The following is a 23,902-nucleotide window of genomic DNA, read 5'->3' on the forward strand; positions in this document are numbered from 1 at the left end:
TATATGTTATATGCCAGTAACTGCATTAAGTGTTTTACATATGTCAGTGCAGGTAAAACTCAGAACAGCCCTAGGAAGTAGATGTGGTCTTTATCCCTTCTTACAGACGAGGAAACTGAAGCCCAGTTAGTGTGGCCCAAGACCATGCAGTTAGGTTGTAAAATGGAGTTTGAACCCAGGCAATCTGGCTCTAAAAGCAGTGATATTGATCACTACAATAACCTATAGTATTACACTCATAATAATGATTATGACTGAGAGAAAACTGTGTGTCAGACACTGTTATTGGCAAGGTGACGGTAAGACCTGTGCATCCAAATGAACTTGGGTTGCTCAAGTGGTCAGTTCATTACAGAAGCGACACTCTTTCTTATGATTTTGGGGAGAAGGGTGGAGAACAGGTGTTGTTGTTAAGAGTTGTGCAGGGTGGGCCAGGGGAAAATGATCTCGGAGCTGTGATATGCAGCTGTATGCGTCTCTTTGATTCACGCAGGTTTTCAAAGGTAGAACTTTTCCTATCACTGAATCGGACACAAGTCTATAGCATTTCGCATATGCTTTCTTTCTTTAGTCCCTCCCACCCCCACCCCAGTATTTCTCTTTTGTTGTATTTTGGGCTTCAAATGGTCAGCTCAAAGGTCAAGGGAACAGCCCAGAGTTAGGTGTCTATGTTTTAAGGTCCTTTAAAAGCTCCTCCTTGTCTATTTGATGTTAATCTTAAATGAGGGAACCTGGCTGTGCAGTTAGGCAGCGGAACTGCGAAAATAAACCACCAGTCAAGTCAACTTGGGCACATTTGCTCTTTTCAGGTTAAACCTCCCAACAGGGCTCTCTGCGGTTATACCAACACTAGTGCCCTCAGTGGACCCGAAAAACAGCGGTCCATGCTGCGGGCAGTCAGCAATAATGCTGTAATGCCATTTATTTTGCAATGGCCAATCAATCCACTTTCCCAGCATCCTGTAACTTTATTGAACTCGGCCTCCCGCTGCAGGACACGCCCCGAACTCTCCTTAAATGACATATTTGGCTGTTTGCAGTCCTGACTTGGCTCTGCAGTCCTGACTTGACGTTGCAGTCCTGATATCATAGCCTGGGCCTCTTCTGAGAAGGCTGCAGTAGCAGCAGCTGCAGCAGTTTGCCCTCCCTACTGAGAGCTCACTATATGCTGGGCACTGCGCTAAACCGGCCACCGTCAGTCCCCGGGACGCGGCGGGTGCACCCTTCGTTCCCGGCGCTCGCAGCCATTGTGGGGTGGGCGCTCGCCTAGCCGCGTGCTGACACGCCTTCTCCGAGCTGCGACGGGCGGCCAGGGGAGGAGAAGGTGCCCGGTACGTGCTCGCAGGAGGAAGCTCCCTAGGGGCTGGTAACCTCGCGCACCGCCCGCCGGCTCCTCTCTGCGTCCCGCGCCCCAAACGCCTCCCGGGCACGCGCACCCAGCCCCGCCAGCGCGCGGCGGACGAACAGCCGCGAGCGCGCGCCCTCCCCGCGCCCCCGCGGCAGACGCACGGCCACGAGCGCGCGTGCGCCCCTCCGAACGTCCCCGGGAGCCCAGCCAGAGCGAGCGCCGGAGCCCGGCGCGCAGGAGTGAAAAGGAGGCGGCGGCCGCGGCTGCGAGCAACAGATCCGGGGGTTGCGGGCAGACTCGCACTGCTGTTGGGCGATTTTTTTTTCCCCAAAAAATTTATTAATTTAGGAGACCTTACATTTTTTTAAATGGCGCTGGCCCCGGGTCAGCGGGCGTTTTTCTCTGCTTCAAGATGGGCTTTGCCGTTTCCGTCGTGGGCACCACTGGTGGCCTGATTGTCAGTCTTCTCCGGGCATTTTTAAGGCCAGAAGCCGAGCACTGCCTGTAGGCGAATCACCCTATAGAGCGGTTTGGCTTTTAAAATTATTACTATTTTGGGCAGAGAGCAGTCGATCTCGGGCAGTTCGTCCTCTTTGCAGGAGAGGCTGCGAGTCGGAGGTGGGTCGCTCGCAGGGTGAAATTCCTCCCGGGGTGAGCGAGTCCCGGTCCCGCGCACAGTCCAGGCGGCCCCAAGTGTGTGTTCTGTCCCTGCCGGCGCCGGGAAAATGGAGGCTGTGATTGAGAAGGAATGCAGCGCGCTCGGAGGCCTCTTCCAGACCATCATCAGCGACATGAAGGTAGGTCGCCGGGGGTGCGGCTGGGGCGCCGCTCACTGACCTGGCCGCCGTGCTTCGCCTTCGCCCCGGGCCAGCCACCCGGCCCTTGTCTGCGCGGTGGCCGCCAGCCACCTGCGGGAGCGCTCCGACCCGGGTGTCACCTGCTCACCCGGGGCGCCTCTCTGGTCTCAGCTGGGTCACCCGGCGGACGGCTTCCCTAGGGGTGTCTGATGCCCCCTGCTCTCTCCGTGCTCATTGTCCCAGGGGGCGGCCCCATCTCATTTCCCTGAGGTCTCAGGGCCCCGGATCCAAGTTTTCCATTGTCTGTCGTTGGACAGAGTGTTTGCGACCCACGGAGGCGGGATGCCTGGGGGTGGGGGGGAACACCTGATTCCCCCGGGTACAGGGAGGGGGTGCCTGTCGTGGTGGTGGGGAGGGATTAGGGGCTCTGCGCGGCCGCGGGAAGCGTCCCTCACCCTCCTTGGCTTTCAGATCCACCTGGGGAGGGGAGGGATCTGAGTAAATTAGGGATTAGATTCTTCCAAAACTGGTGAGGGTGTGTATGCCTTCTTCCCTCGGCCCTCTCTTGGGGGCGCGGAGCAGAAGTTCCCAGAGCAGCCTTGCAGGGGGCCCTCCTTCCCCCAGCTGAGGCTCCCAGCATGCCGGCAAGATTAGGGGCCCCCAAACAACTGTATGCTCTCCCGCCCCCCAGCACACAGACTCCAGGTTTTCCTCTTGGGAGGATTGTGAAAACTGTGCGCGCGTGCGCGCACACGCGTGTGTTGGGGGCAGGGAACAACACCCTGGTTTTTTCCTGGGAAGGGTGGGACTGGGGATAACCTGATCCTTGGATGTGGATTTTCTGGTGCATAGAGATAGACCAGGGCCGTGTGTTACTCATCCAAAGGAAATACAACCAGCCTCGGGAGCTGGCTGGAGGTGGGGATTGGGGGCGGTGGGCGGGATATTTTTTTTTTTTTTAATGTGTATTTAGGGAGCTTCTCTTTGGCTTTAGCCCAGCCCCAGTTTGCCTCAACAGATCCGGGGAGGTGGTGTTTAATTAAAAGCTCGGCTTCCAAAACGAGTGGGCAGGTTTGGAAGCTGTGCATCGAGTGGGTGTGGACAGCCCCTCTTCAGCTGGGGCCTGGGCACCCGGAGGAGCTTTTGTCTGATGAAGTGCATGGTTTGGAGAGGATTTGGCCTCAGAGGTGGACTTTGGGAAGGAATGCTCAGCTGTCATGCCCAGCTTCCCCCTTTTAGAACCAATTGCCACCTCGCCCAGGGTGAACTTTTTCAAGGTCTTGCCCATTTTGAAATCCTTCTACAGAGCCTGTGCCTTTTGTCAGAAATTGACATTCATGTAGCATTATCTTCAAAGATATCCCTGTTTGCCTAGGAATGCCTCTAATCCAGCCACTTGGAATTAGGTGGATTATTCCCTGTTTCAAGACAGCCCCTTGCATTCCTTTGCCCTCAATCCACATTGAACTCTTTAAAGACAAAGATTGGTGTCACCTCCTTGGACTCTGGGGGTATTTCTGGTTAACTTAAATTCTACACATTTTATAATCAAACACAATTTGGTTTGAAGCACACGTGTATTTTGATCACTAGGGGAAGAATTTGATATGGGTTGGTGAAGCTCCTTATGTTTTTTGGAGGAGAGAAATGGATGTTTCCAGTTCCTCAGTAGTAAGAAGGACCCAGTGATCTAATAGGTCTGCCCACTGCAGTCCCAGAGCGTTCACATCTGGAGGTTTTTCTTTCTTTGTTCCTTAATCCAGAAACCAGGCTCGGTTCTTCCCACTTACTGGTTTAAACCCAAAACCCTTCAGAAGGTATCCCACCACAGGGTGAGCCTTCTCCTTTCCACCTGCCATCCCATGGCTGCCCTGCAGCACTCTGGTCCTGGGGATTTGTGGGTGCTAAGTTTGGTGTGCCTTTTCCCTCCACAAGATTCCAGGTAAAATTAAAGACTTATTCAATGCCCCTTTCAGCGCTGGAGCCACAGTTTGTGGTTCCTGAGTTCTTTCCCTTTGAGTGTAGTAGGATTTGTTCAACAGCTTGTGGGAAGGCATTTATTTTAAAGGTTTTTGTTTTGTTTTGGAAGTTTTGTTTTGAAAGATTTTTAAAAGCAAGGTGGAGTAGAAAACTAAAACTTATGACCTTGGGGGTCTGCAGAATTTCAGACTTTTGGGGAGTAGTGAGAGAAGGAAAAAGTAAAGGGATGGTTTATGCGTGAGACAGTTGCTGAATATTTTCTTGGAGTTTTCTTCTTAAAAAACTCCTTTGTGGATTAGATGACAGTGACATTTTAAAAGGAACTTTAACATTTGGGCATTTAGGTTAAGCAGTGTATAGTATGCATATGTATGAAGCTGCCAGCAATAAAAGTCAGTTTTTAATATCTGAAATCAGCTGACTTTCTGATGATCTGCTTTATCCTCTTTTTCTCTTCTTTGAACTTTCATGATGGGTTTATAATGCCTTTGGCCCCCTTTCTATTTGCTTTGAAGCACAAGTGTAAATGTTGGAAACTCATTTGGAATGCCACCTTGAGAAAATTTTTAGGTTATCTTCTCAGAAGTGATGTTGGACTGGGGTGAGGGTAAGGAAAATGGCTTTTTTAGTAGCATTTGATTCCCCAAAATGAACAGCAGCACAGGAAGGGAGTCCATTTCCTCTTAGGACCAAAAAAAAACAAAAGCAAAAAATGAAGTAATTTCAAGGCCTAGCACCATCCATCTTCCAAAATCAAAGACCCTCCAGATATCGAAAAACTAAGGAGGCTTCTTTCTGCCCTCTTCTAACGATCCTTCATCTGGTTAAGTCCTTGCCCGTCAGGCTGTGTGTTTTATACTTTTCAGGTGGAAGTGTATAGAAGAAACTCACTTATCTCCCATTGGAATCCAGCTGTTAAATAACTTATTGATTCCTTGACAAGAGGAAACCTTGTGTTTTTCCCCCCTTTCTTCCACCCTGCGGTGGTGATGGTGGTCGTCGCTAATGAATGGTGGTGTGCAAAATCGCTTACTGGCTGCCTTTCCGCCCACTCACATAAATCAAGTCATCTGGTGTGAGCTGGTCCCAAAGGAAAGGGGAGACAAGAGATTCATGTGGCTGGAGGCAAGCACCCCATCACCTGTTTGTCTGGAGGAATAATAAGTTGGAGGTTACTGTGTGTGGAAAGCCAGTTGACTGACTTCTGATGTTTACACAGGTCCTGGAATCTTTTCGGAGTTTTCTATTCAAGTTCTGGGAAAATACAGGCTAACTGCTGCAAACAGCAGATTACTTTTTTTTCCGGAGATGTAATTGCAAGAGAACATTATATTAGTTTCAGGTATACAACGTAGTGATTTGATATTTGTATTTTTTAATTGATTATTATTATTTTTTTTAACTTAAGTAATTGAGGCCGCATCGAATTTGGTGATGTTTGGGGAGCTTTCAAGACCAGGAGACTCTGGCCAATCTTGGGGGCAGCTCATCCTGTGGATGTCTTTCTTCTTTTAATAATTAACTTAGTTAAAAAAAAAAAAAGTTGGATGCTAAAATCAAATATTTTCGTCAGCCTTGTTGCTCAAGAATCAGCATGTCCGGAGCTGAATTGGGCCTGACGTTGGGAGGACTTTGTACGAGGTCGGAGAGTGTGTTTGGGGGTTACATAATGTGACCAGGAGTGAAAAAAACACCCAACCACACCTTGAATTCCCCACCCCACGTCTCACTTTAGACATGGGTGTCCTGTTACCAGCACCTGTGCTGAGCAGAATAGGGGCCTTGTTCAGTTCCTCTCCACTGCCCCCCACCTCTGTGTGCCACCCGTATCCTCTCTCCTCAGTTCTGCCTAAAATTAGAACTGCTAAAGGGACCTCGTGAATTCCATGGAAATCTTTTGTGGTTTGAAGGCACGTCATGATATTTTCCCTCACTTATCATGAGATCAAGAATGTGGGTGGTGGGTCCAGCACTGGATAATGATTTCAGGGTTGTTGTTTTTGTTTTCTCCCTACTGCTGCTTTGGCTTAGGGGTTCCTGTCAGAAGAGAGGTTTACTATCCGTGTTTATCGAGGGTCTGCTATGTGGAAGGCCTCCAGGAGCCGAAGATCCACAGGGTTAGGGGGAGGTTGCTTGTCCTGTGGGCCATAAGTAGCCAACATGAAATACAATATGGCGGCCGTGAAGTAAGGGCTGGCAGTCCAGCCTGGGATAGGGCGTTAGTCACTCCATGCAGGACTTCCTATGACTCTTCAAAAAAAAAAAAATGTTTTCTTTAGGAAGATATTGAAAACCCCGCCAAGGCCAGATGCTCTGAGCAAGGTGGGCCTCCTGTAAATGGTGACACAAAGGCAGGACAAGCAAAGCTCTTGTAAAGTACAGATGGGCCCCATGTTGGCTTTTCTCTTAGCAAATGGCTGTGTTTGCCCAGGGTTTTACAGCTTCCTCAGTTTGGGCCTGTGGGAGAAGTTGAAGTCAAGATGTCATAAAATCAGCAGCAGGGAACTGCCTGGAATGGGTGCCCGTTCAGAAATTCAGGGCCTATTCTATGTAGAGTAATCTTTTTATTTTTTTAGGTGCAAATCTTGCTGCTGTCCAGGTTTGGAAAAAAATTATTGTTTTTTGTTTTGTTTTTTTGTTTTTTTGGTCTTGGCTTGAGTGTCTTAGTGGGAAAAAATCCCTAATACATCATATTTAACCAAATCGTTTAGAACTTGTTGCTTGATGCTGTGAACCTTTACGTTCTGAAATTCCACAGTTAGTAGTGCCCCAAGTGCAGAGAGAAGGTCATTCCTAGATCATGGTTTGCACGGAAGGTAAGCTGAGTGAATTTTGCCTGGTTTAGCTATCGCTTAGTTCTTACGTGAATACCCATAATTCTGTAGCATTTATTGAGCATCAGCAAAGTTGCAAGCACCAAGTTCCATGCCCTGATTGCAAGGTACAGAATTCCCAGTTAAATTTGAATTTCGGATGAACAGTGAACAACAGTTTTTTAGTATATGTCATGTGCATGCTGTCCTCTCAGCTGTTGACCTCTTAGTCTTTGAACTCTTCTCTTGCATCTTGGAGGTAGGCAAAAGGAAAAAGCTAGAATGATACTGTCAACTTGTCTAGCTCTCCTTTGAGGTTGCTAAAATGCTTAGAGGGTGAAGAGGTTGAAACTATTGATCCATTAGATGCTTTATCTATAATTTTCATCTAGGCTTTTTTCATCTTCCCAGGGATGGGTGAGAGCTGGCAAGATTCCTTCTGTAGCCAGACCATTTAGATGTTCAAATTGTGTATGGAAAAATGAGATCATTTCAAGTTTACCATTACTTCTCGGAAGTGCCTTCAGGACACTTTCCCCTAAATCCCACACCTCTGCAAAAACAAAGAAATACCTCTTACTGAGCCAAACAAAAGCCAGAGGACAGATTCAGCTGCCTAGGACATCAGACAGGAGGTATTTGGGGCTCCTTAAAGGATGCCTTGAGCAGTTTAACTCAGATTTACAGATTGCATTGCTGATATGGCCTTATTAAGTAGCAAACCAGAGAGACAAATGGAGTAAATTAATTGGCTGAGCACTGAGGAAGCCCGTTGTATTTGACTGCTGAGGTTTTCCCTTGAATTATCTGGAGATTGTGGAAGGTTTCATCAGAGTAGGGCTCCTGGCCCTCAGCACCCCCAAAAGCGAAAGCAAAACCCACCTAGTTAGATTCTTGAGCAGCCAACCCATTACCAACGTTTCCCATCTCTTAGTCCAGGGAAGGCCTTGCATGGGGCTGTGTTGCCTTTGTTGCTGCCCGGTTTAAGGTGCTCTGGCATGCCACCTGTACATAGTAGGTGCTCAGTATTTATTGCATGTGGTGAATGGGGGCAGAAAGGAGCTTGGTGAGAACCTACTATGTGCCGGGCATTGTGCTAAGTGCTTGGCGTGCATGGTTTCATGTCATCCTCACATCAGTCCCACTTTACAGATGAGAAAACAGGGGCTTGGACAGAGTCAGTAATTTGTCCAAGGCCATGGTGAGGTAGGCTGGTATTTGGACCTCGGTCTATTTGATCCTAAAGCTGGAACTCTTTAGAACATGCCTAAGGTAGAGAGGAGGGTGTGGACTTATTTCTAAAAGACAGCATTTCACTTGCCTAAGTCCTACAGGAGGCTCAAGGAAGGAACTGGGTCTGATCTCTGTGCCTCTAGCCTAAAGCCAGCCTGCAGGTGTGAGCTTGTGGGGTGGGCGGCTCCCATCTGGCTGTCTCTCTTGTGGAAATCGTTTAATTTATGATATATTGACCAATTGTGCCTTCCTTCCTTCTCCCCCTTACCAGTGTTTCCTAACAGATAACCCGGCCTTCTCCTTTCCTCTTCTTTCCCTGGGTGGAAAGACATCTTTAAGCCAGTCTTCTGGTAGTCACCCCTGGCTCCTGTCCTGGTCCCCAAAGTGCGTCCATGACAGGCCAATGGGCCACATTTATACTTCAGTCCCTCAGGCTGGGCAACTATACAAGCTTGACAGCCCCTCCAAATTACATGAATCGAATAAGTTCACCCAAAGTTCAAATGACTCCTCAAAGAGAACTCCTTACCTTGGACTCATTTTGTGTCCAGCCCTGGAACTCTCTTGTAAAAGAGCTTTCTGTATTTAATTATGTCCCAGTAGCCCTCCAGTTTGGGTTGAGTCGGCAGAGCCATTACGAGGCTGTGTTTGGAGAAGTTGATGGAATCGCCAAATAAACTTCTTCCTGTGCTGATTCTTGGCACATACGGCCTTGGTCATAGTTTCTAAGTGGTTTTTCTTTTCCTGTCTAGTTTAAGTGGGTGAAAAAAAAAATCAATTGAGTGCCTTTTGAGCTGTGTGTCTTTCTATTTGCTTTCTTTCCCTCAAAGAATTTGGCCAGCAGTAGAAGTATTAGCTTGCTCAGCAGCCAGCCTGTTGGAGGCGGATGGTAGCTTTTGCCTGGACTCCCTTCTCGGTCACCTCCCACATGACCGGGGTCTCAGGGACCCAGAGGACTGGGTCTGGCCAGAGGAGCAGGGTCTGGGCAGGTGTACCCCTTTTGGTACAGTGGGCGTGGTTGCAGGATCCACTTCACTGGGCTCCCGGGAGCCTATTCCCCAGAGGTTCTGAGTCAGTGCTCCTCAGGTGCGTCTTGGGCATTAAGACTTTTAAAAGCACCCCCAGGTAATGCTAGTGTGTAGGCAGGCTTGAGAACCATTGAGCTGTACAGCATTTCAGCACCCTCAAAGGGTTTTCTCAACCTTACCTAAATCAGAGTAAAGGCATCTTTAGACGGTTGGACAACAATGTGAATATGCTTAACACGAACGAACCGTACACGTAAAAATGGTCAAGATGGTAGGTTTTATGTTGTGTGTGTGTGTGTGTGTGTGTGTGTGTGTGTGTGTGATGTCATTGAGTCAGTCCCGCCTCCTGGCGGCTCTGAATGAGTGACATGTACCCTGTCCTGTCCTCACAGCCCTGCTCAGCGCCAATAGACCAGACGCGGGTCTGTGGCGTCTTCTGTGGAGTCAGTCCATCTCATCTTTGGTCTTTCCCTTTTCCTGCTGCCATCTCTTTTCCCCAGCATTATTGTCTTTTCCAAAGAATCCTGCCTTCTGTGCTGTGCCTGGAGTAGGACAACTTCTGTTTTGTCATTTTTGCCTCCAGCGATGTTTCTGGCTTCATTTGGGCTAGGACCCACTTGTTTATCTCTCTGGCTTCCCAGGGTAGGTGTATTTTACCACAATTAAAAATAAAAACAAGTTTGTAGTGAAATGACATTAAGATAAATAAAGTGACCTGTAAGGATAAGAACCATCTTTAGAATAATTGGCTGTTTTTAACTGAGCTGTAGTAGTCCTGTCTAGTATGATATTCTGCAATAATGGAAGTTGTCAAATACAGAAACCACTAGTCACATGTGAATTGAAATGTGCCTAGTGCGACCAAGGAACTGATTTTTACATTTTATTCACTTTTGTTTAAATTTAAATAGCCATATGTAGCTAATGGTTAGCATACTGTACAGTGTAGATGTATCTATAACATACTATCTAAGTAAAAATATTGTACTTGCTTTCTACTTCCTTCTGGCCACATCACTGCCCCTAAAACCTACTCCTGTAGAAATTCTAGAGCTACTGCTGACCTTAGAGGCAAAAAGATCTGGTTTTAAATCCTGTGGCCAAGTTACTTAGTCTCTCTGAGCCTCACTTTCCTCTCCTGTAAAATGGGTCTAATAAAGTACCCAGCTTACAGGGTTGTTGTGAGGATTCTGAAATGGGGTAATGCTTGTGAAGGGTTTCATACGGTGCCTGGTGTACAGGCACTCCAATGTTAGCTGCTGTTATTATTCTATCTTGTAGATTTGAGAATGAAGAATTCTGAAGTCTTGAAATCCGTGTGGTAATTGTTTCCACCACTTCTTAGGGAAACACGACCCCACCCCTCACCCAGCTGTATTTCCAGCTTGCAGTGAAGTTGCAGGAAATGGAGTTTTTTTATCTTGCTAAGTAAATTACTGCTGAGTTCATTATAACCTCATCTGGCTCAGCAAGCCCTCCTATTTGCAATTCTGTGTTTGCAAACCCACTGTCAGTACAAAAGGTGGGGAGAGGACTGGGTGTCTGGCTCAGGTCCTCAGGGCATTTAATTTCATGCTTAAAAAAGAGATGTTGACACCTGGGTAAGGGGGGGGCAGAGAGAAGTTGCTTATAAGGACCAGCTTTTTCTGTCTACGTTATTGGAATCTTCCTTCTTTTTCTGGAGTGACCACCAGGATAAGTGGCCTCATTTGCCTCTAGCCTGCCCTTAGCAGCAGCTTCCATCCCTCCCCAACTCTTGGCTGTATTTGGGTTCTTCCTACCTGCTGAATGTGGCTCAGCCACCTTAGCCTGGCATTCAAGGACCCCTGGGATTTGGCCCTAGCTGAGTGACCTGCTCTGCGCCCAGTGCCCCCCAACCTGGATTCCTGGGCCTCTTTGATCACATCCTGTGCGCTACATTCTTGGCTGTTTGTCCAGCCTAGAGGACCCTGTCTGCCATTGTTGCCTAATAAAATCTTTCTCATCTTTCAAGGTACCACCAGAAAGTTACTTAATTTCTCATCCCTTTTGCCACCAAGCCAGATACCTGTAGGCACTTTTCACATTCTATGTCTGTTCTACCTGGTATTTTCATTTCGTTCTACCTTTAGTAGTTACCCTTGGCCTTTGAAGTCTGACTTTGCCACTTCCTAACTCTGTGACTCTGGACAAGTTACTCAACCTCCCTGAGCATTGATTTTCCTCTTTGTAAAAATGGTGGGGAGATAATAACTTCCCTCTTAAAGCTATTGAGGCATAAATGAGGAAGTTTTTGTAAAGGGCTTCGCATGAACTGCATGGTAAATAAAATGCTCTGCGTATCTGTCTGAGCTACCCGACAATTTCTAGCGGAGTTCCCTGTGGATCGTGGCAGTCATGTTTCAGAAAATCCAAGAAACCTACACCTTCACTTTGATAATGTCGTAGAGACAAGAGAGAAATGCTTTTCAGCTTTTAGCATGTAAATGATTTGAGAGAAACGGTACACTTTTGCAGCAGATACGAAGACGTGCCTGCTGTGTGCCAGGCACGGCTGGGTGGTGGAGATATACCTGTAAACAGGACAGACACAGCCCTTGCGAAGGTGTTCAGTCGAGACGAGAAACAGACAAGGAATTAGAATTCACTGTGGTCAGCGTCAAGATACATGTCCTGTAAGGTTTTGTGGGGGTCCTGAGTCAGGGGAGGCTTTTGGTACAGACGACACACAAGCCGAGAGCTGAGTTTTGTTTTACTTATTTCACAAGCATTTGCATGGCACAAACAGCTACTATTTTAGTACTTTATAAATAAAAAGCCTTAACCCTTGCAACAATGCAGTTAGGTAGTTACTGCCGTAATCCCCATTTCACAGATAGGGAAACTGCGGTGCATGGAGGTTAAGCCGTTTGCCCAAATTATACAGCTAGTGCGTGGCACAGCTGGGATTTGAACCCGGGTAGTCTTGTTGCAGGGCCTCGCCTCTTAATCCACCATGCTGGGCTCTCTTTCACAGCGGGCATTTTGAGATTTCCTTTTTAGATTCTGTAATGGGTGTATTTCGTTGATCTCTTTGATGACTATTCTGTCTATACCTTTAGGACTCAGGATGAACCAGATAAAGCATAAAAATCTAGGCTCTTCTCTGAGCTGCTTCAAGAAGCTCAAGGGCCCTCACTGTGTTTGAAGCGGAGTTTGACCCAACCAATGACATGAAATTGTTGGGCAATTGACTCACCCTGGGGATGCCTCTGATTTGTCAGCAGAAGGAAGTATGTGGGGAGCGGCTGGGGTGTGAAACCTAAGGGTCTGCCACTGTTGTCCAAGGTGACAACCACACAACACATGTTTGTTTTGCTAGAGAAATCCCCTCCATCGGGGTTACCCCAGTAACAGTTGTGCACCCACATGATTGCGTGCAAAACAGGAAGGGAAATATTTGCAGTAGGACGCTGGACCTGCTTTATCTGGTTCATCCTGAATCTTGCTTTGAGCCCGTCTTCTGCAGCTGAGCAGCAGCCATTAAGGAAGTCTTTGAGTTTGGTTTAATGGTTGCTGGCTCTTTGTTTTGAAGTGATTGTTTACTGAACCTTCAAAGCCAGCTCTCCAGCAGGATGTGATCTGGGCCTGAATAATTGGATGAGGCACCCCAATAGGAAGCAAGTAGCGGGGAGCAGAGCCAGGAGTCACCAGCTGATGGCCAAACCTTTGGCATCTGAGCGCTGGGAGGCGGAGCCGCTCTGGAGGGACTGAGGTCGTCTTGCAATCAGTAGACCTGGAGCGAGGGTCCCCTGGAAACTGTCCCCTTTGATGTCGTGCTGGCCTTAATTAGGGACACCCTAATTAAGTCACCAAGGAGGAAGCTTTTTCCTAAAAATAAATTAGCAGATGTTTTGAGAGCATTTCATGAGGGATTACTGCTGGAAGATTATGCACGTACTATAAAGTTAATGGACGACAAACTAAGAAACCCCAGTTAAGTAAAAAATAAGTCACCCTTAACCACCTGATCTCAAAGTGGGTTATGTACACCCATTTTAGATGAAGGTTCATGTAGTCTCTGCTGTGCCAGAAATTTCTTTTTTCACTTGGCTTTTCACTACACTGCCTTTCCATATGTGTAATTATAAGCCATGTCGGTTTTAATGGCTGCGTGGTGTTCCATTGTTTTGTATGTCCCGTGGAGGACCTACTGTGTCCTCTGTGAAGTGCTGGGGATACAGCAGTAAATAAAATGGACAAATCCCTGCGCTCCTAGAACTTACATTCTCGTGGGGTAGGGACAGACAAACTGAATAAATTAGTTATTTTGTAGATTAGACGAATTATGTGCAGTGGGGAAAAATAAAGCAAGGACAGTGTTATTTTTAAATAGGGTAGTTAGGGAAGGCCTCACAGAGCAGGTGACATTGGAACAATAGCGTATGAAGTACATGGCTCTCAGAGCGTGTGCAAAGGCCCTGGGGTGGGAGCCAGTTCTGTGCTGATTCGTGGTCAGGCTGTGTCCAGGTTTTCATGGGTTATAAGCAACCCTGCAATGGATATATCCTTGCAGCTAGACGTTGATTTACATCACATTAGGGTTTTGCTCTCCCAAGTGAGCACCTGTATTCACTTTGAAAGTGTAAGCTCTCCTAAGGCAGGGGCAGTGTGATCAACTTGTCAAATCCTCCCTGGGGAAGGCCTTATTGTACTGGGCACAGCTGGCGTGCTCTGCCACCCTCCACTAACCAGGGCCTCCTTCACGACCCCAGATCCCTCCCTGGGCTGCTGGGAATGACACCCTGTTGGGCATCACCAAAAGGGCAATAACTGTGTGTTACTTCTACAGTCATGGCCCTCGATTGCCTTCTGCAGTCAGGTTTCTCCTGAAGGACTTACCCTGGGTTGAAGGTGTATACTTTTCAAGGCTTTTGGAACCCATTGCCAGATGCTTTTCCGAAATCACGGTATCAGTGCACGTTCCCATGTGTGCGTGCCCATCACCAGGACTTACTTCTAAAGAAGCATGAGGACCGAGAGATTGCTGAGGCCACAGCTTCCGAGGTCCCAGAGGGACGTGGCATCGTATCTAGTGCGGGGATTCTCACATCGTGCTGTACGTGGTTTTAGTGAGCAGAGCAGGAGTGTCCCCTGGGGAGTGTGCTAAATGCAGATCCCTGGGCCCATCCCCAGAGCTTTTGATTGTGTAGTTCTGGCGTGGGGCTCAGGTTATCTGTAGTTTTGACAGACATTCCCCAGGTAGGTTGTGCTGGGATTATACCATGAGTAAGTGGGAGTAGGGTGGCTCTTGGGCCACCCTGAGCCACCAAGAGCTGCCTCTGCAGGTCGTGTGAGTGGGAGGGATCTGCCTGCTGTCCTTCCCCACCCCCAAATTACATCTACCTGGAATGTGTTCCAGATGAAGAAAATGACCCCTGTGCTAAATACAGCGTCACCTCTATACTTCCTTTCCTTGGCTGGCTCTGTTTCTTTTTCGGAGAATGCTCCCTCCCTCCCTTCTTTCTTTCTTCTTTGCCAGGAAAATTCCCTTTTATCCTTTAAGACCTAGGAAAGGCGTCACCACCCCTCCCCCCCAGAGGCTCACACCAACCCCACCTTTCATTATATTATATTTGGAGCGTGGCGCCCTCCGAAGGCCTTGGGATTGGGGGCTTACACGTCAGCATTGCCTTATCTCTGTGTGGCCTGTACCCCTCTTGGTGCCTGGGCATAGCTGGTACTCATTAAATGTCCAAGTCAGGGTGGCTGGCCTTGTACTTTGACTCATTGAAATAGCCATGGCCGGCATTTATTGAGTCCTCGTCACCCTTCTGAGTACTTGTATTATTTCCCTCACTCTCAGCACCATCCTTTGGGGTGGGGACTACCATGGGCATCATTTACACATGAAGACAGGGTGGCACCGGGTGACTAAGTAACTTCCGTCATCCAGTGGGTAGATCTGAAGCTGGCCTGTCTGACTCTAGAGCTCTTAACCCCTAGACCCCACGGGTCCTTTGCGACTCTGGAATATGGCTGCCTGTCAGGTCACTGTCTCCAGGCAAGGAGAAGGACATTCAGTGGGAAGACACTGAAGACAGGGCAATGACAGTAGAAGTAACACACACAGTCAACACCCTTTTTGCTGATGCCCACCTGGGTGCCCTTCCCAGCAGTGCAGGGGGCGCGTGGGGATGTGGAGGAGGCCCTGCTAAGTGGCATGGGAAATCTGTTTCATGGAAGGTGGCAGGGCACTCCAAGTGTGCACAGCATGCTAAGGCCATTGCTCCCAGGGTGGGTTTGACAGGTCGATCACACTGCCCCTTCCTTGGGAGAGCCGACAATTTCAAAGTGAGGAGAAGCTGAACACAGGTGCTCCCTGAGGAGAGGAGAACCCCAAACATACTCGGATCCGCTCTAGGGTCACTGGCGCGGTGTGTCTGTCTGCTCAGGGTGTTGGTGAGATGGTCCCCAGGAGCAACTGATCCCCGCAAGGCAGAAGCAGTTTTGGAGTTGGGTGGAGCTGGGTGGAGGCAAGTCAGAGAAGGCGCTTCCAGGGAGGAGAAGTAGGTGAGTGCGGGCGTGCAAACATAAAATCATGGTAACAACACGTAACATTTTTATGGGGTGTGCAGCTCACCAAGTATTTTGCTTAAGTTCATGACCTCACGTGGATGTTTATACGCAGGAATAAACAAATAGAGCCCAAGGTTTGGACTCTGTATAGGGGGACAAAGGTTAGAGGGGTAGGTATATATTTTTCATTCTGGGGAGGCTGAACTGTACACAGATGTTTTTTACTAGAACTTGGGTAATAGCAGCCAGCCCTGTATTTGGTGTTTAGATATTGAATTCCCAAGTTTCTAGTCGTGGAAAAGCAGTAAGTTGTAGGTGGACCCATGGAACAAATTCATTTTCGAAAGAACTGGCCAGGGGCGGCCGGATGGCTCAGTTGGTTAGAGCGCGAGCTCTGAACAACAGGATTGCCGGTTCTATTCCTGCATGGGATGGTGGGCTGCGCCCCCTGCAACTAAGATTGAAAACAGCGACTGGACTTGGAGCTGAGCTGCGCCCTCCACAACTAGATTGAAGGACAGCGACTTGACTTGGAGCTGATAGGCCCTGGAAAAACACCCTGTTCCCCAATATTCCCCAATAAAAAAAACACACACGAAAAAAAACTGACCAAACGTAGGGAGAAATTAATGTAATAAATTAGGTGTGAGGGTACGTAAACTCTTCCTTAACCTTAAGCTACTTACCTACCTTTCTGTGCCTTGCTTGCTCAGGGGAAAAAGGGGCGTGTTAAATGCCTGTTGTGCTAACAACCACCCTCGTGCCCTCGCAGGGTTGTTTTGTAAGCTCTTTACACCCTCTCCTGTACCAAGATAATCAGGAAATAAATTTGGACTCTTGACTGAACTAGTAAAGGACCTATCATGGCAGTAAAAATGGGGGGTTGGGGACGGAGATGGGTTTGGGGAATGGAGAAGGAGACGAGAGAGATTTCATTTTCAAAGAAGCATAGAGCATGGCACACACATCAGTTTTGTAAAAGTTGTAAAATAGACCCGGAAACCTCCCTGCAGTTGTAGAACAGCCCAGGGGTAGGGCCAGTGCTGTCCAGTAGACTTTTCTGCAATGATGGAAATGTCCTGTATTGGACTGTCCAGTATCAGAGCCCCCAGCCACATGGGGCTATGGAGCACTTGACTGAGGAACCAAATGTTTCATTTTATTTAATTGTGGTTCATTTAAATTTATGTAAGCCCATGTGGCTAGTGGCTCTTCTGTCGGAAGGCTCAGGGTAGACAAAAGGAATGCTTCTTGGTAGAAAACTTAAAAAAACCCACAATACTACTTTGATGAAATGGTTGACATATTTGTTCGGTTCTTTTTTTATTTCAAGTGGAGCCCTACTCATGTGTCACAAAACAGACATTCTGGGCCTGGCACCTTGTAACACAGGAGGAAGGAAAAGCTTGATGTCCTTGACTTAATTAGGGTGTTATAGTTACAAATGGAGCAGCTTGTGAAGGGAGGATGGATGGAGGGAGCACCTTTTGTGGTTAAATCTTCCTTTTTATAGGCATATTTATTGCTGGTGAGCTTAGGCAAGTGGGTATGGGTGGGCGTGCAAGGAAGCAACCATTGATTTTCTGAAGGCTGTCATCCACTTGATGGACAGGGATAATTAGTGGATTAGGCAAGCTCCAATCACAGAATAAAAGCTCAGGAATGGTTTTTATGATGGATGAGCTTACACACGGCCTTTCATCAGAGGATCTTGGGAGCCCTTCATCTTGCAGGATGGGGTGGGGAACGGGTGGTTTTGGGGACAGAGCTGTGACAGGCGTTCTCGGGCACTGTCCTTCATCCTGCACACCCACTTCTAGGAGCCACAGATTCCTGCCTTGCACTTAAAGAAGCAAGGAGTTCAGAGGCGCTCCTGCGTAGGTCAGAAGCTGCCTCCTGAATCTTTGCTTTTCATTGTCCTGGAGTCTGAGCTCACTAAGGGACGTACCCAGAAGAAGAAAGGGAGCGAGGCCGTGGGCTGTGCTCCTTAGGCTCAGCCTGCTGAGGTTCCCCCAGACGTGGAGAGGGACCTGGTGGCAGGGGTTGTGGCAGCAGCAGCAGCATGTAGAGATGCTCCAGACAGGCTTTCCTGTCTCCTGGGAGAAGCAGATTGGGTCCAGTGTCCACAGCAAACCTGACGCTGTGATAAAATTACCCATAATTATAGCACTAAGGACAGCAACTGGGAACCTTTCCGATGCATTCCTATCAGACCTTTTTCAGCACAAAGGGCTTTTCTTTGTTTTGTGTTTTCTTTTTCACGTGGTTGAAGATCCTGACCATTTCTAGGGTGACATTACAATTCCCCCAGGGCATTTGCAGTTGCAGTGGGGGTTGTGTGTTTGGGGAGCCTTTGCCCCCCGCTTCTCCCGCTCTGTCTGGGCACCTATAGGACCCCAGTATAAAGCAGGACCTTGCCTCCCTGCTGAGTGGCTTTCTGTCGCCCTGGGGCCCGGCTGGGAGGCCGGGGCTGTTCATTTTGCTGCTTGTGCTTCCCAGAGTCAGGGTAACACTTTGGCCACAGTTGGGCTGATCTGGGGTCAAATTTCAGCCTAGACCACTACATACAAGCTCTCTGGTCCTCCGTTTCCTCGAGGACTGAAATAATCGCACTATCTGCTTCATGGGGTTTTTTGGAGCGTGTCACAAGAGTGCGTATCAAGCTGTGTTCCTGAGTGTGGTCTGGGGACCGTAGCATCACGCCGATTAAACATGCAACGTCCAGGCCCCACCTCAGACCAGGAGAATCAGAACGTGCGATTTGGCAAGAGCCCCAGTGGATGCTAACGTTTGAGAAATGCTGATACAAGTACCTGGCACCTGGCAACTGCTTAGAAAATGATGATGTTGATGACGGTGGTGACAGTCATGCTTGTCAAGGTGAGGAGAGGAGATTGGCAGGTTACCTGTCCAGTTGCAGGCCCAAGACTTGCGGTCTCATCAGCCATAACCATGGGTGAGCCAGCGTCTGTCTGGAACCTGTGGGCAGGACAGAGGCCTTGGGGCTGGAACCCGACTCCCTACAGCCTGTCCCCACCCCCCCGCCGGTTTGTATTTCCTTCTCAGCTAAGCTGAATTTCTCCTCCTTCTGGAGAGTCTCCTCCAGCTCTTTGGCTCCTCTGAAATCGCTCCTTCTCTGGCCATGGCTCCTGGCCCCTCCGTGGTCCCTGTGTGGCAGTATAGGTGTCTGATTCCCTCAGCTGTCCTCTGAGCTTCCGCTGTCACCGCGGGCTGGGCTGGGAGAGGCAGTTGCTATATTATTTATGGGACACCGTTAACCAGCCGTGCCGATGAGTTACACACTGTTTATTCTTCTGCTCCGTGTGTGGGATGCCATCCTGGGCTTCTGTTTAATACCATACAAAACAAAGCAAAACAGAACCCCCAGCCGGAATGGCCACTGGCTGAGTCCTGTGCCGTGCGTTTGGCAAGGGGCCTGCCTGGCCTTCTGCCTGTGGAGGAAGAGGAGGGAGAAGAGGAGAAGGACCCAGGGGTGTGCCCAGAGCTCAGTCTTGAAGGTGGGGGTGGGGAAGCCAACACACGTTTGGTTCGTTGGCCACCAAACTCTTGAGGAATTCAGGATGAGGTGGGCCTTTTCCTTCAGAAGTAAGAAAGTGACTTAATTCCCCTCCCTACTACCCAAGGGACCAGGTTGCTGTGAGGTATGGGACCTGTTAGCCAGGTCCTCTTGTCACCTGGCTGGTTTGGGATTTATGTCACTTGCCGTCTGAGTGAGGGCTGTCCAGTCTTCCTCTAAAGTCCCATTTGTGGTTAAGCTGTGGACCTTGCCCTGACGGCTGTTCACGGTCACCGTGTCCCCCCTGCCACCTCCTGCTTCTCCCCAGCATAAACGCACCGCTCCAGTCCTTTGGAGAGAGCCCTCTTGGGTCCCTCTGCCTCCCTGCCGTTGTTCTTACTGAAAATGCTTTTCCTCCCTCCATTTCTCAGTCCTGGAGCCCAGAGTTGAGTGGGGGAGACCAGGCTCATAGACAGCGAATTGTATGATGTGAGGGAAGCAGGGGCATCGAGAATGCTCTGGAAGAGGTGACGTTTGCACTGGGTGGTGATGGCTGAGTAGAAGTTTCTAAGACCACTGAATCTCCCTAGAGGTTAGAAGAGAGGACAGCCATCGGGGGTGGCATGTGTGTTGCGGGGAGCACATGTGCCTGGTGGCTGCCGGGGCCTGAGTTAGAACCTGTCTTCAGGGAAGCCCATCTCTCCCTGTAGGACGTGGGGACTGTCATGCAGCTCCATCAAGGGAGTCTTCTAGAAGCTTGTAAACACACCTACTTTCTCTTCCTGTTTCTGTAATGGGCGTTTCCTTTCTCTCAGAACCCACTGTGATCTGAGTTCTGTTTTCAACAAACTGCCCGAGGGCTCAAAACCTGTCTACCCTCCTCTCCAAAGAAATTCAAGTGGTTACAGGGAAAGGAGAGTCTTTTTTTCCCTTTGTCTAGACTTTGGACGTGGCAGAACCTGAGTGCTGGGGCGGGGGGAGTCTCATTTTCTTTGACTTGGGTCTGTCTTGAGAGTTGTGAAACCTGGATATGTTCTGTGGTGAGCCCCACAGTGGGGTCCATGTTGAGACCTTTTCACAGCCCTGGGAAAGCCTTCCGAGGGACTTCCTCACATGTGAGCCCAGTCAGAACCGTGGCCTCAGGAGAGAACTTTCTGGGACTTACTGGTGGACAGCGGTGCAGACTACATTAGAATTGCTTTCTGAAAGACTCCTCCGGGTATATACGGTTACTTGACTGGCAAATTTCTTTTGAAATTTGAGTGTGCTCTCCTTTACTAAGTCTTGTAGTCTGGAAAAGCCCAGAGCTTTTTCTCTGCTACCTTTTACCTCTTTCTCCACAAATCCCTTCCCACATTCCTTCTCCCTCCTTTCTCACTTCCTCTAAGCTTTTAGATTTTTGTAGTAAAACTACTTTTAGGTGGGTAGAAACTTTTTTTTTTCCTTGAAAGAAACTTAAAAAAAAGAAAAAAAAGGAGCAACCCAAATCACCTTGCCTTTAAATTTTAATAACATTTACACTCTTAAAATTTTTTTTTTCTTCAACAAGGAGGTTTTTGTCTTCTGTTCTTAGAAGTTCTTTTTTTTTTTTTTTTTTGGATCCATTAAATTATAGACTGCCTGAAACAGGTGGGCCTGACACTTTGATAGACTGTCAAATATCATTAAGTCAGGAGAGAGCTGCTTTTGGCAGCTTTCTCCTGGCTGAGTGGGGTGTTCGTAGGCGGAGAGCTGTGTGCTGTACCCCTTGACTGGAGAGGGGGCCCTCCTTTTGTTGCTAATTTGGTAAAGACTGAAAATGAAGCTCCGAGTCGGGGCAGGTAAGTAGTTTTTGAAGTGGTTTGAGCAGTCGTCGTTTTCAGGCACACTCATCTCCACACTCATCTCGGTTGGAGTACTCCACCCACTACCGTTTACTTAGTGGTGGCAGAGACGTTGTCTGTGCACCCAGCTTGCCTTGGTCTATTTCTGCTGCAACTGTGGTTAACTAACAGCGAGATGCACGCTGCATCTGGACACAGTTGGTTCTCCACTTAGGGCCAAGAATGAGGCATTCCAGCAATTCCAGCCCGGATGGACGGTCTGACTTAGAGTTGTTTTTTTGTGTGTTTTTTTTATTTTTACTGGGGAATATTGGGGTACAGTGTGATGGGGTACAGTGTGGGCCCATCAGCTCCAAGTCGCTGTCCTTCAATCTAGTTGTGGAGGGCGCAGCTCAGCTCCAAGTCCAGTCACTGTTTTCAATCTTAGTTGCAGGGGGCACAGCCCACCATCCCATGCAGGAACTGAACCAGCAACCTTGTTGTTAAGAGCTCGCGCTCTAACCAACTGAGCCATCCGGCCACCCCTCAGGACGCTCAGCGGCAGCATGTTGTCTTCAGTTTAGTTGTGGAGGGCACAGCTCACAGGCCCATGTGGGAATCGAACCGGCAATCCTGTTGTGCAGAGCTCGCGCTCTAACCACGGAGCTATCCGGCTGCCCAAGAGAGAATTAACTTCTCTCCCAACAGCCTGAGAAAAGCTTGAATCAATGCTGCCAAGTGTGTAGTGACTATTAACCGAGTGCCCAGCCCTGCACTGAGCACGTTTTATGTCTGACCTCATTTTTCCTCAGACTAACCCTGCAAGGTCGTGACCGGTCCCCATGCAGAGGTCGAGTGACTTGCCCAGTGTCAAATAGGAGCGCTAAGGTTCAATCCAGGAGGTTGGAATCCCGAATGCGTGTTCCTTGTTTCTCCCCTACATTCTTTCAATGCGGAGTGATGTCAGTGTTCGATAACAGTGATGGAATTACTTGTTTTTCTTATTTATTATTATGAGGAACAGGCCCTGAGAGGTAAAGTGACTTCTCCCAGTCATTCACGGGCAGGGGCATGGCTAGAACTCAGGGCTTGATGCTCCCTGTGCAGGCCTCTTGCCATTCTGGCACGTTCTCAGTGAAGGTACCTGACCTTTATCTTAAGAAACATTATGGGTCATCTCAGTGACCTTCTCCGGGGGCTCTTGGGTGGGGGTGGTTGGTTCTGGGGAGAGGAAACCTGGCCCTCATCTCCTCCTCCTTTGTGTAGATGAGAGAGGATGGTACTTTCGGCTGGAAGTAGGTAGTCAGTATGTCTAAACATCCTCATTCTTTTCCAAAAGCTTCTCATACTGTCTTGTGGATCAACAAAAAGCAAGAATGGCCAGATAGGGCCGTCACTGGTTGGTTGAACTCTCGTGCTCTTCAGGATGCTAAGGATGTCTGTCTGGACAGAGATCTCCAGTGGCCAGCCAGTAAGCCTGACTCGGCCCTTACCTGTTTCGTTATTTGTGTGTAGATGGAGAAAGGCTGTTCATCCCTGGACTCGATAGGAAAATGGCCAATTTATTAGGTGTTGTGATTGGAATTCCCCACAGTGTCTCGATGTGCTTGGCATGGTGGTAGCCTGAGCTCTCAGAAGGTTTCACTAACACGTGAAAATGAAGTTATGTTCTTGGGTTGAAGACCCCCAGCCCAGGGCACAAAGACTGGATGGAGCTGTGTGTGGCTTAGCAGTAAGGCGACGACACGTGCGTGGGTACTGGTGTCAGCAGGTGGCCAGGGGCCTCTGCCAGGACCCCTGACCTGGGGAACCTCAGCGTCCCAGGTGAGCAGTTGCTGCTTGCTTGGAGGAGTAAATCCCGAGGCCTGCAGTTGGGCCAGGCAGGTCTCAAATGCACAGATGCAGAGCTGGTGGATGTGATCTAGCAGCTGCTGTGTGACAGACTTTATAGTTTGGGTGGATTGTAAATTCACGGTGCTCTTGTTGCCAGAACCTCTAATTTGATCTTACTTTTTTTTTTTTTTTAAATGTTATGACTTATTGTTTCCATAAAAATGATACATGACCTTACTAAAAAATAAACGAGCAGCACAGAGGAAAGTACAAACAAGAAAGCGACACATTGGTCCAAATCTTAGCTTCCAGAAATGGCCCGTTTTGATATTTGGTAGACAGTTTTCCAGATACATTTCTGCACACTTTCAGACAGACTCGATAACTAGAGAAATGTGTACATAGGCACTTTTATAACAAGGAGTTCACGCTCTACATATTTTCAAAATAAAAATGTATTTAATTTTACTTTGATGTAACAGAAGCATTGAAACTAAAGTGGAGTAAAAATCGAAGAAATTGCTGAACTTCAGGCAACTGTTTCTTCACCAAAAGAAATAAGTTGCTCAGACATTCCTCTCAAGCAGTGGTTCTTAACCAGGGAGGATTTTGCCCCTAAGGGGACATCTGGTAATGTCTGGAGACATTTTTTGGTTGTCACAACCAGCGGCATCTGTGAATGTTACTGGCATCCAGTGACTAGAGGTCAGGATGCTGCTAAACACCCTGCAATGCACAGGACACCTCCCACAAAAGAGAATTACTTGGCCTAAAATGTCAGTCGTGGCAAGGTTGAGAAACTGTGCTCTTAAGGCACAGTTAAGGGTGAGAAAAAAATATTGCTAAAACCATTAGGAAGGTGAACTCAAGTGTTAGCCCAGTTGCAGTTTTAGACTATTTTGATTGGCTTCTGTAATGAAAGACGAGGTGATTAACTTCATCATATAGTTTCTCCCTCCTCGCCTTAACAACAGAATCAAGAGGTGGCATATGTTGTTTTTACCATGTCAAGGT

The 23,902-nt window shown here is 48.3% G+C and overlaps 1 protein-coding gene across 16 annotated transcripts in view; it reads left to right on the forward strand.

Annotated features, from left to right (window-relative positions):
- Nucleotides 1-1,043: 1,043 nt before the first annotated feature.
- MTSS1 (MTSS I-BAR domain containing 1) overlaps nt 1,044-23,902 on the forward strand; it is a 150,625-nt gene continuing 127,766 nt past the window's right edge. For 12 of the 16 annotated variants that reach the window (XM_019721345.2, XM_019721194.2, XM_074316251.1 and 9 more), the window contains exon 1: nt 1,045-2,145. In XM_019721345.2, coding sequence (XP_019576904.1) covers nt 2,074-2,145 — 72 coding nt within the window. In that variant the 5' untranslated portion in view covers nt 1,045-2,073. Of the gene's footprint in view, nt 2,146-23,902 lie in introns of all 16 variants that reach the window. The other 4 variants (XM_019720913.2, XM_019721123.2, XM_019721049.2 and 1 more) reach the window with 1 other exon arrangement.

Source organism: Rhinolophus sinicus, linkage group LG12 (genome assembly GCF_036562045.2).
Source record: "Rhinolophus sinicus isolate RSC01 linkage group LG12, ASM3656204v1, whole genome shotgun sequence".
NCBI lineage: Eukaryota > Metazoa > Chordata > Mammalia > Chiroptera > Rhinolophidae > Rhinolophus > Rhinolophus sinicus.